This window comes from Oreochromis aureus, linkage group 15 (genome assembly GCF_013358895.1).
Source record: "Oreochromis aureus strain Israel breed Guangdong linkage group 15, ZZ_aureus, whole genome shotgun sequence".
Lineage (NCBI taxonomy): Eukaryota > Metazoa > Chordata > Actinopteri > Cichliformes > Cichlidae > Oreochromis > Oreochromis aureus.
Genome location: NC_052956.1, coordinates 38,738,298 through 38,757,192, shown reverse-complemented (window position 1 = coordinate 38,757,192; position 18,895 = coordinate 38,738,298). Strand labels below are relative to the sequence as shown.

The window sequence follows — 18,895 nt, the reverse complement described above, 5'->3', positions numbered from 1 at the left end:
CTGCTGGTTCATTCAGATCACTGACTTGTTATCGGTTTCGTTTGGTCATCGTGCGCTCGCGGGGTCTCGTGCGTAAAGAATACAGCAGTGAGTGTGGGTGGCTCCACGCTCACGCCCTCTGCGTCACGCTGCTGAGACCTGGGGAGGAAGACACTCTGCTCTCACTCTGTCCTGACAGCGGCGCAGTGAAGTCACCTCCCTCTGTCCTCAGCCGAGGACGCACAGCGCTACAGGAGAAACATGTTCATTAAGTCGCTACTGAGGATTTCGCAACTTTAAGTCTGCTGACACACGAAGGACAAACATTTCCCACAGGTAAACTCGCCTGGCTGTTTTTTTCCCCTTCTACTCGATCTCTTGTAATTCCCCTTTTTAATAACTTCTTATTAGTCTCCAAAAGTTGATTCTGTTCATCTGGACGTAGCGTTTTGTGGGAGAAACGTTTCGTCACTCATCCAAGTGACTTCTTCAGTCTCAGCTGACTGCAGGTTTCCCCAATCTTATAAACAGCACAGTACAAACTTCTTATTAGTTTTGACTTTTTTTTCTGTGGTTTCTCCAAGTGCTTATCATTAGTCTGTCCCACTGCTAGAATTTCCTCCCCCGGCTTTGCTGCCCACTGGTCCAAGTCGGACCGGTTGTAGTAAAGTCTGAGGGAACAAAGGAGTCATGAAGAACAGTGTACCTTGCACCGTATTACAGTCAACTCTTGTTTATTACCATGTATGCAGTGTTTACCATAAGAAATGTTTGCAAGGTGGAAATTTCAGATTGGGTCCATATGATTTTCACTCTGATTTTTTAATGTATGGTCATGCCCTTCAGCTTTAGTAATGAGGGTTTGCTGTGAGTTTAGCTTTGTTCAATCAGAGCAGCTTACTCCCGGTAAACAGGCCCTGGTGTGTGTGCTTTGGCGTTTAAAGAGTCCATAGTGTTGAAATGGATAATGAAAAGTTCTGCTTTTAATGTCTTGGTATTCTCATTTCACAGACTTTCCTTTTAAAATGGCCAAACAGAACTCCTGTCATTACAATGAGACGATGAAGTTCTTTTACAACAAGAGTGGAGGTGACGATAAATGGGACACCACTCAGCTCATCCTGGTCCAGGTTGTGGGCTCCATCTTCTGCTGTTTCATCCTGGTCTCCAATGTTATGGTCATAGCTGCTGTCATTACCAATAAAAGGTTTCATTATCCTTTCTACTATCTCCTTTCCAACCTGGCTGCCTCGGACTTCCTCGCAGGGATAGCATACGTGTACCTCATGTTCAACACGGGGGAGGTGTCACGGCAACTTACTGTCACTGGTTACTTCATCCGCCAAGGTCTTCTAGACATCAGTCTCTCAGCTTCACTGGCAAACCTGTTAGTCATAGCTCTGGAGCGTTACATATCTGTCATGAGCTGGAAAGTTCATAGCAACCTGACGAAGAGGAGGGTGACCCTGCTTATTGTGCTGGTGTGGGCCATTTCCATCTTCATGGGGGCTGTGCCCAGTCTGGGCTGGAACTGTATCTGCAACCTGAACACGTGCTCCAAGCTCGCTCCCATCTTCAGCAGGAGCTACTTGATCTTCTGGTCTGTCTCTAACCTGGTGGTGTTCCTCATCATGGTGTCTATCTACCTGAGAATCTACGCCTACGTTAAAAAGAAGACTGCGATGCTCATGCCACACACCTCCGGCTCCATCAACCGCAAGAGGACACCCATGAAGCTCATGAAGACGGTCTTGGTCGTGCTTGGTAGGTGCTACTCATAAAGGTTTTCCCTGAGGAGTATCGCTGATCAGTAAATCATAAAAACACTATTGTGCTTTCTAAAGTTGTCACAAACTTTAGAAACAATTTAGAGTCTCTGCTGAAGATGCTTGATTATAATCTATATGTTCCTGACAGGATGGAAAAGCAAGTTATAAAAGGGGCAAAAAAATATTAGAAATTGAATCTCTGAAATGCCGCGTTTGCCCAAACAGCAGCCATTTGGTGCCCTCACATCTGAGAAGCTGTAGCCTCAGAGTGTTTAGAACTAATAAGAAATAACTCTTAACTTATTTTTTAACCTCTGGCACATAAACTCATTATTTAGTGGCACAATGGTTGTCATAATAACTTCTCCTCTTCTCAGTCAACTCCATCTTAGATGAGGGCCTCGGATATCATTACCAGGCTCCCTTTGTTGGCGTTTTGCAAGAGGATACCTTTCAATAGAGGTTCAGTAATAAAATCAGACCCTTCCCAGTGCTTTCTATTGTAAACGGTACAATAGAAGTATACAAGGATATATATGTATAGGACTACTAGAGCACAGCTACAGACCATTAGAAGTTACACTGATTTAAGTACAGTACTGTGAAAAAGTTTTGAGCCACCCCTCATTTCTGTACATTTGGCCAAGAAAATGGGCAGCAATTCATTGAAACGTGTGCAAACATGCACCGAGATATAGAATACGAACTCTCTTAGACAAGCTTGCTTGTCATTCCTTTAAATAGTCCTCAGGAATAGTTCACCAGACTTGGAAGGACATTCGAAGCTATTCTGTGGAAGATGTCTTTTGTTTGAGGCTCTGGGGCGGCCACTGTGTGCTGTTCCATGTTTGTATGCTTTTTACTGCATTGGCAGCATATTTTAGATAACAAGTACGTCACTGCCAATTTGCTATTTTCCAGATGGTTGAAAAAAATAAATAAATTTGAAGGTATTTTGACATTGACGTTTTGAGATTCCCAACACCACTGACTGACATGCAGCCTTAAACCATGGCAGAGCCTCCACAGATGGCTGTAGACACTCGCTGATGTACCTCTCTCCTGACCATTTTATCTCTGTCAAACTGTGTTATCATTGTTATTTTACACAGATTAAGTTCAGAACTAAACAGTTTTTTATGACAGGCTGCTGGTAACAAAGTGCCTAAAGATACAATTTAAAATTGCTTCTTTATGCATAACAGAAAACTTAGCAGACACAACAATAGTTTATCCCTTAAGTTAGCTGCCTATTTTATGCTTGAATGACTCAGAGGTCAGTGTTAGTTGGCTTAATAAACAAAACATTCCTTTGAAAATGGTCAGGTACAAGGACTGGAATGAACTGACTGAAAAAGCAGCCAATGTCCAAAGACAAACTGAAAGATCTGGAGAACTACTGCTCAGGACCACTTTGAAACCAAATTAGATGAAAGTCTGGATCCTTGAACGCAAAACATAAGGAAAAGACAGATAACTCGAAGCATTTGCACAGTCTATGTATATTAAAATACCAAAGCTAGGAATGCAGGCCAGACTGATGCATTTCTGATAGCGCTGCAGGTCAGACGAGTTCCTCAGCGTTCAGTGTGATTGCTTTTTGTTTTGTGTGCTCTTCAGATAAAAGAGAAGGTTGTAGCGTCGCACTACAGAGATATGGTCTAGCATTGATCTTTCTCAGCTCACGCAGCCAGATATCTCAGTGCTGAATGTAGTGTAGAAGATGTTTGTCTGTTTAGACACTTTATTGCAGAAGCTGTGTAATTATCTCTTCCTGCAAGGACACTGCTTCACAGCCTGTGTGGCGTACCATCCACCACACCACACTGGTTTTCAGTCAACGTCCCCTCCTCCCTACCCAAAAAAGGGAAAAAAGAAAAAGAACCTATACTTGGGGATTTCGGCGATTGCTTTCAGATGCACTTCTCCATAGCTCGTTGAAGTGTAATCACACAAGTGTACATTCGTCCCTTCAGTATGTTTACTCATCTTTTGATTTCCTTCTTCCTCTTAACCTATCTCAGCTTTCATAGGGCGAGATATGGTATATATGGTATCTCCTGTCTATCACAGGCTAAAGCCCTTCACCTCTGCTCATAGTAGCAATAAACTTCAACAGTTAACAGAGAAACTTACTGGAGAGTATGTAAGACATAAGCAATGGGACTCTCACACCCTGTAGGGCATGGAGTAAGGTCCAAGGTAAAGGGAAAACTGCTTGTGCAGACAAAAACGGCAACAGGGCAAACCAGTTCAGAAATGCATACGAAGCACACATGCTTTGTTAAAACCAGAGTAAAATAACTGAGTGCAGAAACACTGGAAATGGCTATGACCTTTGTCACACCAAAGAATGAATATGTTAATGCATAAAATGTCCTTTAGAAGTAAAAGGAAATAACAGGTGTCCCTGTTTTCTCTGTTGGACTGTTTTCTCTCAGTTTTCAGCCTGTAACAGGTTTGTAAGTGTAAGGAATCACTGTTCTTGTGTTTTCATAATTCCGCTTAATGGCGCTAGTTTGTCAGCATGCAGTTGTTGTAGTTTAAGCATACATCTGTTTAAATGTAGCACATCCCAGTGTGTTGGGGCCTGCTTTTGAAGTGAAGCATCGTAATACTCCCGGCAGATTTGTTTTCATTCTTCAAGTGTAACCACAAATCGACAAATGAATAGCAAAAGGAGCAGATGTTCAAAACATGGGCTTCTAAAGCCTTTTTTTATTTGTAAGAGATTAAAGAGGAAAAACGTCTGAGCTTGTAGAATACATCAAAAACTGCAAGATGAAGTCCATTTAATGGATTCTCATTTACAGTTTGGTTCACGTTACTTTGGACATCAAAGATGATGAAAACAAAGTCAGGCGGAAGAAGGCTGCATATAAATAACTAGTTTTTGAGTTTTAGAATAAAAGCTGAGCTCAACCCTTCTCCCTCTGTCTGAGAAAAAAAATGGTGAGCTGTAAAAAAAACCAAGAAAAAAACATGTTTTTCTCCTGCTGTTGACATAAGGCTCAGAGATGCTGTAGTAAAGCGGACAGGTTGATGCTTGTTGGTTCTTTTTAGTTCCGGAAAAGTTTTTAGTTGCTTCGCTTTGTGCCCAAACATGTTTGAAGTAGATGGCTGCTTCAGTGCCTCCGTGACCCACCTCATTATCTGCTACACACACAGTTAAGTACTGAACACAATAATGACATTGTGTTTCCAACCTGCGTCTACTTGTTTCTCGACATAGGCAATCTGGTTCTTTTACATTCTGTGTTTTAACTTCAGGAGTGGAGTTTTTTAACCTGTGCACAATTCCTGATCTCCACATATGCAGGGCAATCGGACATCGGGTGGAAGTTCAAATGTTTATACAGGGCATCCAAAAATCTACAGGCGGTGGTTATGTTTATGTCTGTCGAGAGGGTTGCTGAAAACCTCTGGAAAATGTAGGTCTGATCGTGATGTAAGGTCAGGCAGAAGCAAAAAATTTAAAAAAGTGAAAATGTGCAGACTGGCTTCATTTTGGGGTAATAAAACCTAACTATCACCTGACCCCTGCATCATCTCTGGCCACACAACCTCAGCAACCATCTTTTTTTCATTTTCCAGCTTCCTCTGCTTACCTCAGTCTGTTTGCTAAGCCTTCACAGTGTTTCATCGTGAACTGAGTCAAGTGGCTCTTAATCCAAGTGAAATGCAGCAAATTGCAGGCAAAACAAATGTATGAGGGGGATTAATAAGAGTAACCAAACTAAATGTTTAATATTGTCTGAAAAGAAGAGGGAACACACTGGTGACCTCAGTAACATAAAAATGCCTGCAAGTCCGCAGAAGAGAGAAGTGAATGTTTGCAGCATCCTTTCTATTGTAGAGAAAAACCACTAGAAAGGAAAGATTAGAGATGACCAAAAGCAAACACAGCTCTAAAGTGGCGTGTGGACAGATGAACCGGTGCTCTGAAAGAAGCGCACGGTTGAGGTCTTGTTCCGAGTCCAAGCATCTGAAAATGTGTGCCAAACATGGCGGAGGCAGTGAGGTGATGTAAGCATGCGTATCTTCCAGTGGCAAATGGCCATTGATGATGTGCCAGAAGACAGAAGCAGCCAGAGGAACTCTGAAGTGTGCAAAGCTACAGTTTCTGCTCATTCAGCTGAATGCACCAAAGCAGTGAAGATGATAATAACACAAAACATACTGCAAAACAACCCTTTTTTTAGGTAAAGATAAAGAAATGAAATGATCTGCAGTGGGAAAGTCAGTCACACCATGTTAACCTGATTTATCGTTCCCTCTCACTTGCTGATGATAAAATAGTTTGATAAGGCAAAACAAAGGAGACTGTTTGCTGTTTGTTTTTGCCTTTTCAAACGGTTCATGACGAAGTATTTAAAATATTTGTCACGAATCTAATTTAAACCTGATAATAGGAGGCTGCACATGCGAACAAAAGGACCTAATCCTCAATCTTTAATGCAGTTTTTTGGTTTGTTTGCTAAAATCAAAGTTGAAAGTTGCCACTTTAGACCAATATTTATCAATGTTTTAGTTCAAACAATAAGTGTCCAAATTGTCTTGTCATAACTGTATAATAAGATGTTTATTATTTAATTTTCATCTGCAAAATGTTAAAGACTTTTCAGTCTGCCTTTGTACAAAAATTATGCAAATTTTTGAAAGGGAACATATTGAAGATAATGACGTAATTTGCTGATTTCTGTTTAGGGGCCTTTGTGATCTGCTGGACTCCTGGCTTGGTGGTTCTGCTGATGGATGGCCTTAACTGTGAGAATTGCCACGTCATGAAGTTAAAACGCTGGCTCCTGCTCCTGGCTGTACTCAACTCTGTCATGAATCCCTGCATCTACTCCTACAAGGATGAGGAAATGTGGGCAACTTTTAAGAACCTCATGCGCTGCATTGGCAACGGCACTCGTCGGCAGAGGTCAACAAATGCCAACTCCAGGCCACTGAGCTCTGGGCACGACACGGGCAACAGCCAGCCCCCCTCAGAAGAGATGAAGAACGATGAGGGTATACTCAAGAACTGAAAACTTTTTTCTTTTTTTTTCTTTTTTTTGAGAACATCTGTCTAGATCTGAATGATCTTTATGAAAAGAGACTGGAGTTGACTTGAAAGAGAAGCTACATGTGTCTCCAGTTGGTCTCAGTGGGTTGTGTTTGTCCTCAGATTAAAAGCAGTCTCCTGAAGAGACATTTCACGCCAACTCCTCCACTGCTAGAGTTGGTTAGATGGAGATAAGGGATCTTCATGCACTGCTGTTTCCCCTAATGAATGCAAACAAGCTGTTCTGTCAGGGTTTGATCATTTTTGGACACATACCTCCCATTCTTCCATAATGGGAATCATCCTGTGTTTTTTTCTTTTTTTATCATATCCTCTGAGTTACGTAAGCGCGGGTGACGCTGCACTCGAATGGCTGATTAAAACAAGTCGGCGTGGCGTACACGGCTGTACATTTCCACTTTAAACCTGAGAGGGAGTAAACCAAACGAAGTGTGACATCACTATGATATTCTGTATATCTGCATGAATCTTCCTGTAAGTTCACTTCCTGGTTAGCTTTTAAGGAATCCTGTCGTGGAAGAAGAGTGACATTTTTTTCCAAGTCGGGCACTGTAAAGCTGTGGCTTAGCTTGGGCAGGACGCAGTTTTATGTTTATTTTATGCTTTCAATAGATCCAGCAAAGCATTCTTGAAACTATACTGTGCAGAAAATATGTACTTGGTGTGAGATGTAATTTCAGTCATTTCTTGTTGAGTAGTTTGGCCTCTGGTGAACAGTCTGTCTCCTTTTTTCAGTTCACCTGTAAAACTATGACCTGCAGCAAATCACGCAGACAGACTTGTTGTGTAACTTTTCTTTATTCAAACATCCGTTTCAGCTTGCTGAGTGGCTGATGCTGCTCTGATGAAACAGCTGGTCACCAGTAAAAGAGCTGTAAAATGATGTTGCAACAAACTGGATTCCAGCTGAAGGTTTGGCATACAGTGGGCACTCAGGACCTGAAGAGGATATGACTGAATAGACTGTACCTCCCTTTGCAAACACAAGCCCCTGCAGGCTGATTAGGAAAACTTCCTGATCAAATCTAAACCACTGACTGGGCTCAAACGACTTTTCTTTGGTTGTAAAGTATTTATGCCATGTCTGTAAATTGAGAGACAAGTTAGTGGAGACGTTTACACCTTCTGTGGTTTGTTTGTTAAGCTGAGATGACCTGTGTTCCTGTGTAGTTTTGGACTTTTAAAGCCATAAAACTTTGATGTCTTTTTAAATATCTTTGGACATTCTTTTTCTTTAATAAGCAAATATAAGAATGTGTACAATATTTCTTTTATGACATCATATAGAAACCTTAAGTTAATTCCAGAAGAATATGTAAAATATATACATTTTTATATCTTTCAGCATTTGTTATATTTCTTATTTAGGCTCATGGAAATATTACTTGATTGGTTGGTCAGTGTGTTTTTGCTTCAGCTTCATTTCCAGAGGACTAATGGTGGTGAATAGCCCCCCCCCGCCCCCCCATCAGCTTGTCATAAAGTTGGCTGCTGGGATTCATTTCCTACTCGTGATCAGTTGTCATACTGTAACTTTCAGACTTTTCAGCTTGACTATAGTCTTGTTAAATGTTGCATACACCACTCATTTGGCACCCACACCAGTCAAAACAAACCACGCAATGCTTGAAAATCCAGTTTGACTGAAGCAAGTTGTCTAGGGATGTTAACTAAGATGATCAATGCTAAGTGATGACTGATTATAATACTATAAACCTTTACTGAATTTATTGCACTGAGAAGAACCGCTAAAAGGATCGTCTGTAGTCAGCAGCTAATGAAGTACCGCAGCTTGAGAGCACTTTGGGATGATTTATTCTGTTCAGGCTATTTGATGGGCCTCAAGCACTATACGCTTTCAGTCAATTATATTATTGGCCAAAGAGTCTGATAAAAATAATTAAATCCTGTGTGGATTGCACTGTAAAAATGGGACAATCTGAATTCAGTATAGATTTAGTCAGTTAACAGTAATCAGTAAATGCAGGCTGAAGTAAGAGTGAACTATTCAAACCCACTCTCTAGATTTCTGTGCATATAGATGTAAATGTCTTTCTTTCCAAAGTAAACGCTGTATACTGCGTATTATGGATGTTGTTCTTGTTCTTGTTCTCCCCCTGTTTAAGTGTCAGGTCTCCTCTCTAATTTACAAAAATCAACATGCTTGAAATAAAGCCTATTGTTTACTCTTAGCAACCACAAACCCACAGCCATTTTAATTTTTCCACAAGCTGGATGTACGGTTTTTACTGCATTAAAATCCTTTCAAGCTTTAAAACCTCATACGGCGGTCTGAATGTATTGCCCTATGCAGAAGCAGAAGAGGTACATGTATAGCCCGTCTCTGGTTGTAAATGACATCCAGTTTCATTTCAGTTGTTGAGATATGGCTTGACTCGGGTCATGTGGTTTGCATGTAGATGATGCTGCATGGCGGCGCACATTGTATGACCAAAGCAGAGGCCTCTGTAGATCTGTAATTCCTGCTGACTGGCACGCTGGTTTAACCTTCTGAAAAACATGAACTGTTAACTGCGTGGTGTGGCAGTCTTTTTCTACAGCTGTGCTGTAATTATGCCTTCTTGAAAAGCCAATTAAATTTCACATATGTTCAGAAATGCTGTCTTTTGGTTTATTCTAAACGTTAGGGCAAACAGATGTAGGCACAGATGGGACATGTTGCATAAATCGTCCCTTTTGCTCTAAAAGTAAGAAGTCGTATCGCATATGAAGGCCAGTTTCAAAATTAAATCAGATTACAGATTTATTCAGGGTAAATTAGCAAAAAATAAAAATAAAAAGTTAGTCATGTATTCACTTTATATGGTTCTCACATCCAGAGAGAACCTCAGTGTACTTTATTAAATACATCTGTCTGACTGCAATTTAGTCCAAATTACATCATATGGCAGCAACTCGGTGCATCTACACTTGTAGGAAGAAAGGTGATTTACGTGACTTTGGAAGTGGCCGAGTTGTTGGTGCCAACAGGTTTATCTGATATTTTAGAAACGGTTGATCTTCTGGGATTTTCCCGACACAACCATCTTTAAAACTGGCCCGTTACCTGAGAGAAAATGCCTTGTTGATGCCAGAGGTCACAGGAGCACAGCCAGGCTGTTTTAGCTGATAACCAGCAAGGTATGCAGAAGAGTGAAGTCTGAATGCACAGCATGTTGAACGACCACACTGGTGCCACTTCTGTCATCTAAGAACAGGAAACTGAGGCTATGGTTCAGAAAACTGGAAAAATGATCCCACAAGGCTCAATTTCTGCTGCAACTTTTGGATGATGAATGAAACACAACAAAACATGAAAGCATGGATCCGTCGTGCCCTGTATCAACGGTTCAGGCTACTGCTTGTGATGTAACGATATTTTTTTTAGCACACTTGGTCCCTTTGGTACCAACTGAGCATCATTTAAAGGCCACAGCCTGCCTGAGTTTATTTAAGACTCTATTTCAAACACAGAGGACAGAGCGTAACCAAGTATGGCAACTTAGTTTGTAATGTTCAGGCTTTTGTGTAATGCTGAGGAACCCAATTACTTTGCTGTCCAGTCAAAAGGTGTAAAGATTTTTATTATAATGAGTAAACAAAGTGCTTTTGTTGATGCCCACTGCTGATTTTTTCCTTTATTATTGCCTCTCAGAACCAACAAAGTTTTCCAGAGTTACAGATGTGTGTCTTAAATGAATGAACATTTCCACTTTACACATATGCGGCTGTCGTGTCTGCTAGGATCTGGACAACACAGTGTTCAACAAAGTAGATCAGACTGCTGGCTGATCAACAAACCAAATGACCACAGCATAATTAGCTGTGGTCCTGTAGTGGTAAGATTCCCATGAACGTTTGTCCACCCCCAGTACTCTGTCCTGCACTCTGTCCCTTGCTGTTTTCCATGACAGGTTTGGAAAGGAAGGAGGACTGTCAGTGTCTTTAGAGAAACTAGGGCCTCTATAAATCATATCTGTTTATGAAATGTGCAAATATTGGATATAGTATCCCTGCCTTCAAGTGTATTTACACTGTTTGAATGCATATGCTCGGGTGACAAACCCATGTGTTGTCACAAGTCAGGCCTTGGTACAGTACCCTCGAGTAGCAGCAACTACTGGGGAAGAGTTCAGTGTCATGCACACAGCTTCAGGCTCCTACGAATATGATGTCATAAACAGGATTTTCCAGCTCAGGTGAAGATCTGCCGTGCCCAAAACGCACACACATACGTATGCAAACACATGCTTGACATTACATTGAATCAGTGATTGTTACTTGAGAGATGCTGCCGGGAAAGACAAAAATGAAAACGCCTGTGTTAATTACACATTTGTGTAGTTGGACACAAATACAAGAAAAATCACACAGTATCTATATAAAAGGTGACTATTCAGAGAAAGCTCTACAACAAGCAATAACAACATCACATGTGAGGAGTTTCAGCTCTGTTTTGTTTTGTGGAGCTTCTGCATTTGAAAAACCGACACAGACTGTCGTGTTGACCACGCGCTAACTTTCACTTCTTGTAATGTGTCCGAGCATCTGTCATGAACGTGAGTGCCACAAACTGCTCGTGTATCAAATCAGGGTCCACAACTGACACAACAATATGTGACGCACATCATAATGACAATGCTGTTTCATTATCTGTTTAATTAACTGCAAATGTATTTCATATATTTATATTACTGACAGAATCATTTAAGGTCAGTTCACACACACACACACACACACACACACACACACACACACACACACACACACACACACACACATGTCTGGTTTGCTATCCTCGTGGGGACATCCCATTGACATAATGCTTTCCCTAGCCCAGGGGTCTGCAACCTTTTACACCCAAAGAGCCATTTGGACCCGGTTTCCACGCAAAAGAAAACACTGGGAGCCGCAAATACTTTTTGACATCTAAAATGAAGATAACACTGTATATATTGTTTTTTATCTTTATGCTTTGTGTGAACAACTAAGGTGTGCTGCTTATGAAATCCATGAAGTGCTACAGAGAAAATTAAATTATATTTATGTAATCAACACATTTTGAACTCTTAAAGAAATATAACAAAAGGAAAGACACCCAGCTGAACTAAAATGATCCATGTAGCAAACAAAAACTGTTGTCAGCCGCCACCCTTATATCGCCTTTGGGCTGTTGGAGCCTTGACCTGACTCTTAAAAAATAATTGGAAAAAAGCTCTATGCTGCTGAAAGATGAAAAATAGATATTTGCAAAATTCTGCCTAATTATGTATTTTACCTGGTTAATGCGCGCGGGCGGGCGTGGTTTGCGGCGCCGCTGCAGGGGAGGCGGACGCACCTGAGCGACACCCGCAATCACGCCTCGCTGCCTTTACGTCTGCGCTATCTGTGCTGTGTTGGTGGTGTATGTCGGGCTGTGAGCTGAAAAGCTACAGCCGGCTGTATGCGTACAGCAACCGTGTGTGAAAAGAAAAGTGCCCAATAAAGAGATGCTCAAAAGCATGTTCATGGAAACATCGTCGGGTCTGCCGTGATTTGTTTACAATGGGACTTCTGCTCCTGAACCTCTGCGCACAGAGTCCGCAAATCGGGGCTGTACGAAGTCAGTTTACGCAGGACTGTAAGCTGTCATCTGTCAGGCGTGAACGGTGTTTGTCTTTAACATAGTTCACGGTGGAGAACAGCTGCTGACATAATTGGCCTACCTGGGGTTGAAAGTCTCGATAAATGCACGGCGTTTCAAGGCGGTACACCGCTTCCGCGAGTGTGACTCTTATTTTGAGCGATGAAAAATAATAGAATATAATTTTATTTTTATATTTCAATATCACAATAATCTTCCAATTTAGAACTCCGAGTTAAAAAGAACTAACATAAATAAAATACACTTCAGCTAAATGCTTCTAATTTATTTGCCCAAACCAGGCGGAGCCGCACTTTAAGGACTAAAGAGCCGCATGCGGCTCCGGAGCCGCAGGTTGCCGACTCCTGCCCTAGCCCCTTACCCTAACCCTAACCATCAAAAATGAATGCCTAACCCTAACCCTTACCCTAAACCTAACCATAACCTAATTGTAACCCTGGCACTAAAACCACATTTTGAGTGTGAAAATTGCTTTCAACCCCGAGGGGACCTGGATTTTGGTCCCCACTGTGCAGAAAGTCCCCACCAGTATAGTAAATGTCAGATTTTGGTCCCCACCAGGATAGTACGAACCCGTACACACACACACACACACACACACACACACACACACACACACACACACAGATATTTGCATTGTTAACTTCCTTTATAACCAAGAGAAATATCATCTTCTTGAGTCTTACTTAACAGCCTCCCCAGGATTCATCTGAAAATATTTGGTACTTAAATGCACATGTGGTGCTTCTCTTCACTTTCTAATGACTGACTTATTGCGAGTGTACAGCTATGAATGGCTTAAACTGCAAGACTGGAAGCATTGTACTGATAAAGCACATAATTCTCTTTGACTCTCTCTCAGCTGGCACACCCAGAATATGCTTTGTGTAAGAACCTTTTAGATTCCTTTTCAAAGCATCATAACTTTATCTAATGTTGCAGCTCTGGTGGAAGAATGAATGAATGAATGAATGAATCCATCTGTCTGCATACTTGAACAACTAGTGTAGAGGAGTGAAAGCACATTTTGGAGAAGCACTTCTGCAATTCAGTGTGCCCACTGAATGTCTGACAGTGGTAAAAAATAGTGACTCACGCTGTAACCAAAGCAGGGAGGATGACTCAGAAAAACTGGGCTTCAAAGGTAAAGCAGCACAAGCAAAACTACTAAAAAGCGTTGCTTATTTTACGCCGGTGTTGTGGACCGGTGTAACGTCGTGTAACAAGAATTTCAGAGCTGATGACATTTTACATTTATTTCTACTGACAAAATGCAGCTCTTAAAAAATGCACACGTGCTCACAGAGACATGCAACAATGTGAGAACATGTTTTCATTTGCTCAGGCATGTCACCTAACAGCCTACTCACTGCATATTTGTACCACATTAGAAGCTGGCATACTTTGATTGTATCACCTAGTGAGTCATGGGATTAGTTTTTAATATTCTGGGAATTTTTTTTTTATATTTGATTAGAAAATAAACCTATACATCCATGCCCCTTTAAGTAGTTGCTGCAGGTTTGGCAGCTCCACATCCATGATGTGAATCTCCTGTTCTACCACATCATAAAGGTGCTCTGCTGGATTGAGAACTGGTGACTGTGGAGGCCGTTTAAGTGTCATGTTCAAGAAACCAGTCTGAGGTTATCTCCGCTTTGTTGCATGGCTTATTATCCTGAAGGAGGCAGTTATGAAAAGATGGGCACACTGTGGTCGTACAGGGATGGACACGGTCAGCAACAATTCCCAGGTGTGGTGTTAAAATGACGTTCACTTGGTCCAAAGGGCTCTAAAGTGCACTAAGAAGTATCGGCTACACCATCATACTGCCACCATCAGCCTGAACCATTGAAACAAAACTGAAAGATCAAGGTTTTCATGTTGTTTATGCTAAATTCTGACCCCACCATCTGAATGTTGCAGCTGAAATCAAGTCTCATCAGACAAGGCGGGATTTCCCGACCTTCTGTGGTGAGCCTGTGTGACATGGAGTCCAACATTCCTGTTCTTATCTGACAGGAGTGGCACCTGGTGTGATCTTTTGCTGCTGCAGCACATATGCTTTATTTGCATTATTTGCATTGCTGCTGCCTTCCTATCATCTCATACCAGTCTGGTTTCCTCCTCTGGCCTCTGGCAAGAAAGCATTTTCACCCGGAAAACTGCCTCTCACTGGACATTTTATCAGTTTTGGGATAATCTCTGTATACCCTAGAGACGGTGTGGGAAAATCCCAACCACCACGCAGTATTCAGAGTCACTTAAATCACCTTTCTTCCTCGTTCTGGTGGATTTCAGCAGAAACCTTTGACACTGACGACATCTTTAAATGCCTTGATTTGCTATCATGTGATTTGCTGATTAGATATTTGCATTCGTGAGCAGTTAAAGAGGAACACTTAACAAAGTAGGGAGTGAGTGTAATTTTAATATCTATCACAGTTTTATTAAATGTTTATCCAGCAGTTTTTACAGCAAAAACACATTACATGCAGATTTATGTAAAGATTCTGTCTGTTACATGAAAAACAAATGATTTTGTCTGAACATGCGGATGTACTAGACGTGCAGTGTGTTTCATTCACTGCTAGAAAACTACATTTACTCAACCACTGTATTTAAGTACAGTTTTGAAGCGTTTGTGTTTACGCCACTTGTATTTTCACTTTACTGCAATTAGTTGCTTGATGTTTTGTAACCTATTGATACAAAATATAGTACAGAAATAAGTTATAATGCATTTATATACAGCTGGGCCATGTTAGATAAAGATCCCAGTGGAAAAACTCTCTGGGCGCAAAGTAGCTATATGTGGTAATATGATACACATCCATCATCCTCTTCTCCTTCTTCCCAATCTTCATCAGTGTCAAGGTGGCCTTGGGCTTCCAGTCACCCCATTCAGCGATGGCTTCATCCTAACCATGGTGGTCAAGCTGTGCACTCCACATGCAAACACACAGACACACAGACAAATGCAGATGACTCATGTGTTGTTGATGTTTATCTTTTCTTTTCCTTCCTGCAGCGGCTGCAGTACCAGAAACAGAAGATGTTTTGGACTGAAAGCATCAACTACAAGATCATAATATTTGGTAAAAATGTCTCAAAGATGCAATTTACACATACACATGCATTTCCACAGAAAACATAACTCACTGGAAACTCAACAGTTTAACTTTCCTTTGAGAATTTTATTTACGAAAGCATAAAGAGAACAAAGTGTGAAATAATAGACCTTGATTGATCATTTGCATAGTGAGTTTTTATTCATATTGATGATGAGTGACTTTTGTCTTTTAATAAGAGCATTTTTCATCCATGCACACTAGAGTCCTCTCAGGATTTGGAGATCACGTCAATGTAAAAGCAGCAGGGGTTAACACTTCCTTCAAACAAGGCTTCATACAGCCTGATATATAGTGAGATGTTTTCTTTGTCTTCTTCTTAAATTTTAGATAAAAACCAGTGAATCAGAAACATTCACTAACATTAAAGGACTGTTGCAGACTGTAGCAGCAATCTGCTTAAGTATAACCAGCAATACAGCAGCATTATAGTCAATCCTGACATTTAAATTTATTTCTTTAAAGGTCATTAATTATTTTCAATCTATTCCTGGCAAAAACCTGTCTGATTGGTCCCTCTTCATTATACAAACATACTGTACTATGACAGCTATTGTTGAGCTCGTCTTCTATATTCACTGTTTAAGTAAAAAACCTTCTTGTCTTGCAGAGACAGAAGAACAGCAGCTCTTATAAACATCCACAATAAACATTTTATTATGTCTAGCAGAAAAGAATCAAAAGAAGTCATGTGACCCACCAGCGCAAGATAAAAGAAGAAGATTCAAAAAATGCTGACATAACTGATGTCATTTTATTTTGGCCAAGTAACTGGACCAGTCCCAGTCCATGCATGTTCATGCACTGTATGCTTCCATGGAGGTCCAAAATGTGTGGATAATTAATGCACTGTCCCGGTGGAAGCCTGGCTTATGTCCTGCTGAGAGACGATGTCCTTATCAACTCTGGCTTTAAGTGGGAAAAACTCGCGTTTTCAATCTACTTTTTACATTGAAGTGCAAGTGCTTTGAATAACAACAACAACAACAACAACAACAATAATAATAAAGATTAATAGTAATAATAACAATCATGTACTAGCCAGTTTTTGTGTTGATTTTTAAAAAAAATCTACAAATGCCTACAGATACAGGTCTATACTACATAGTGGAAATGATCCATGAACTAATTTTTGCTATAAGAAATATTAGAAATGTATGTCAGTCATTAAAATCAGTAAATACTCAGAGACTTTAAAGAGTCAATATTTTGAATGACAAGGGAACAAACCTTCCTTTCAAAATTTCCTCATCTTACCATCATGAAATGCTAGCTAGAAGCCATTTTTGTGTTTGTTTGGGTGTGTTGCTAACTTTGGTTAGAAGGAAATGTGCAAAACTCAAAATCTCAGCTCATCTCATACTGATTTCTCAGTAATGCTAGTAGCGGTATGGCCTTTCCCCTGCAGGCCTTTGTTTGTCACCCGTAGGATGTCCAGCACAAAATGTTTCATGAGACACTTGAAACTGTGTAACAGATAACAATATGTCATTATAAATCACACGGTGAGTCATGATTATACAGGCAAAACACACAATTTGTGTTACAGTAGTCACAGTTACTCACCATACGGCTTAACACTTAGCCCTCATAGGAGTCATAGCACTGCACACCCACACCCAACAACAGCAGCATCGTCCTACCTCACTGAACCCTTGTGCTTTTCTCTGTTCGGCCTCAGATTGTGGACTCTCTGCCTACAGAAAGGAGAAATTTGACAACCTCAAATACGAAACTCCAGAGGTCCTGCTGGCAAGCAGCTCCACAACATCAGCAGCAGATGTGTATCGGTGCTTTAGAGAGACACACTATAAGCAGTTAGTGGTAGTTAAAGCAGCAAAATTGGATTATTGTAGTATTTGGATCATGCAGTTACTGAGTATAGTTAAGCTGGAGACTTAGACTTAGGTACTGAATGTGTCTGCAGTGAAAAATCATGTTCTCTGTTCTCCTTTTTTGCGCCTTTTCTGCAGCAGCTCCATGACTGTAGTTGTGATTGCAGCTTGTTCTGACCTCATTTCAGCAAGTATGACAGCCCTCTAGATTACAACCTTCAGCATCCTTTTGATCTTTGTTTTGTGACCAGCAGGACCAGGCTGAGGGACTGAGGATGTGGCGTCCCCCCCTCCCGCCGCCTGAACTCAAAGCAGAAGACAGATAATAACTGTCGTAGTCCCCAAACACTATTTTGAGGTCTGTAACATGTGCAAATATAGCTGGGAATATATGATTTTTGTACAAACAAAGCAGCTGGTAATTTTAAAGTCATGTGAAATGTTTTCACGGTACTCTATGCTGTCCTGTGAAAAACTAACTCTACCCTGAGTGTTTGCACAGGAATTAAGAGGGTGGGTAGCAGCTTTCTGCTGATAATCAAATACACTCGACTAATTGATTATCAGCAAGTGTGAGCACCCTTATAAAAGCAGAGATTCTGACAGTTTTCTAGTTTGGAGCATTGCGGTGTGTTGACACAGTGTCACAGTCTTCCCAGAAAATTCTCCCCAAGGTCAGACCATGCAGTGCTCAAACCCAAGAGCTACATCTGAGACTCTTCGGGCTCCGGTTAACATGTTAAACGGAAAAGTTCATGACAGTACATTTAGAAAAAGACTGCACAAGTATGACTTGCTTGAAAGGGTTCACACGAGAAAGCCTCTTCTCTCTCAAAAGAACATTGCAGCATGGCCTGTGTTTGCAAGTTTCATCCAAACAACCCCCAACACTTCTGGAACAATGTCCTTTGGATGGACAAGACCAAAGGGAGATGTTTGGCCTTAATGCACAGTGCAACATTGGGCCAAAATATAACAAAGCACATCAGCAGAAATACTTCATTCCAGCTGTTAAGCATGGTGGTGGAGGGGTGATGATTTGGGCTGATTTTGCAGCTGCTGGATCTGGACACTTTGAGGTCTTTGATCCCATCATGAACTCCTCTGTATGCCAAAGTATTCCAGAGTCAAATGTGAGGCTATCTGTCCAATAGCTAAAGGCTAAAAATGGCTGAAAGTGGGTCATGAAAGAGGACAATAGAAAGCAGCAAATCTAAAACAGAACCACTGAAAACCAAACTGAAATGTTGTTGCTGAACCTTAAGAGAGCTCTGCATAAACAAGTACCCACAAATCTAACTGAACTAAAGCAGCACTGTGTAGAAAAATGGGCCAAAATTCCTCTGCAGTGATGTGAGAGACTCGTAAAGTCATACAGAAAACAATTGCTTCATGTTATGGCTCCTAAAAGTGCTTCTAAAAGTTATTTAACTATGGAGTTTAGTTGTTCAGATGATTGCACAGTG

At 41.0% G+C, this 18,895-nt stretch overlaps 1 protein-coding gene across 1 annotated transcript; it reads left to right on the top strand.

Annotated features, from left to right (window-relative positions):
• Nucleotides 1-181: 181 nt before the first annotated feature.
• On the top strand, nucleotides 182-9,437 carry lpar3 (lysophosphatidic acid receptor 3). Its single transcript, XM_031756218.2, has 3 exons — nucleotides 182-315; nucleotides 991-1,743; nucleotides 6,456-9,437. The coding sequence occupies exons 2-3, from the start codon at nucleotides 1,005-1,007 to the stop codon at nucleotides 6,779-6,781; spliced, it is 1,065 nt and encodes a 354-aa protein (XP_031612078.1). The 5' UTR covers nucleotides 182-315; nucleotides 991-1,004; the 3' UTR covers nucleotides 6,782-9,437.
• Nucleotides 9,438-18,895: the final 9,458 nt, after the last annotated feature.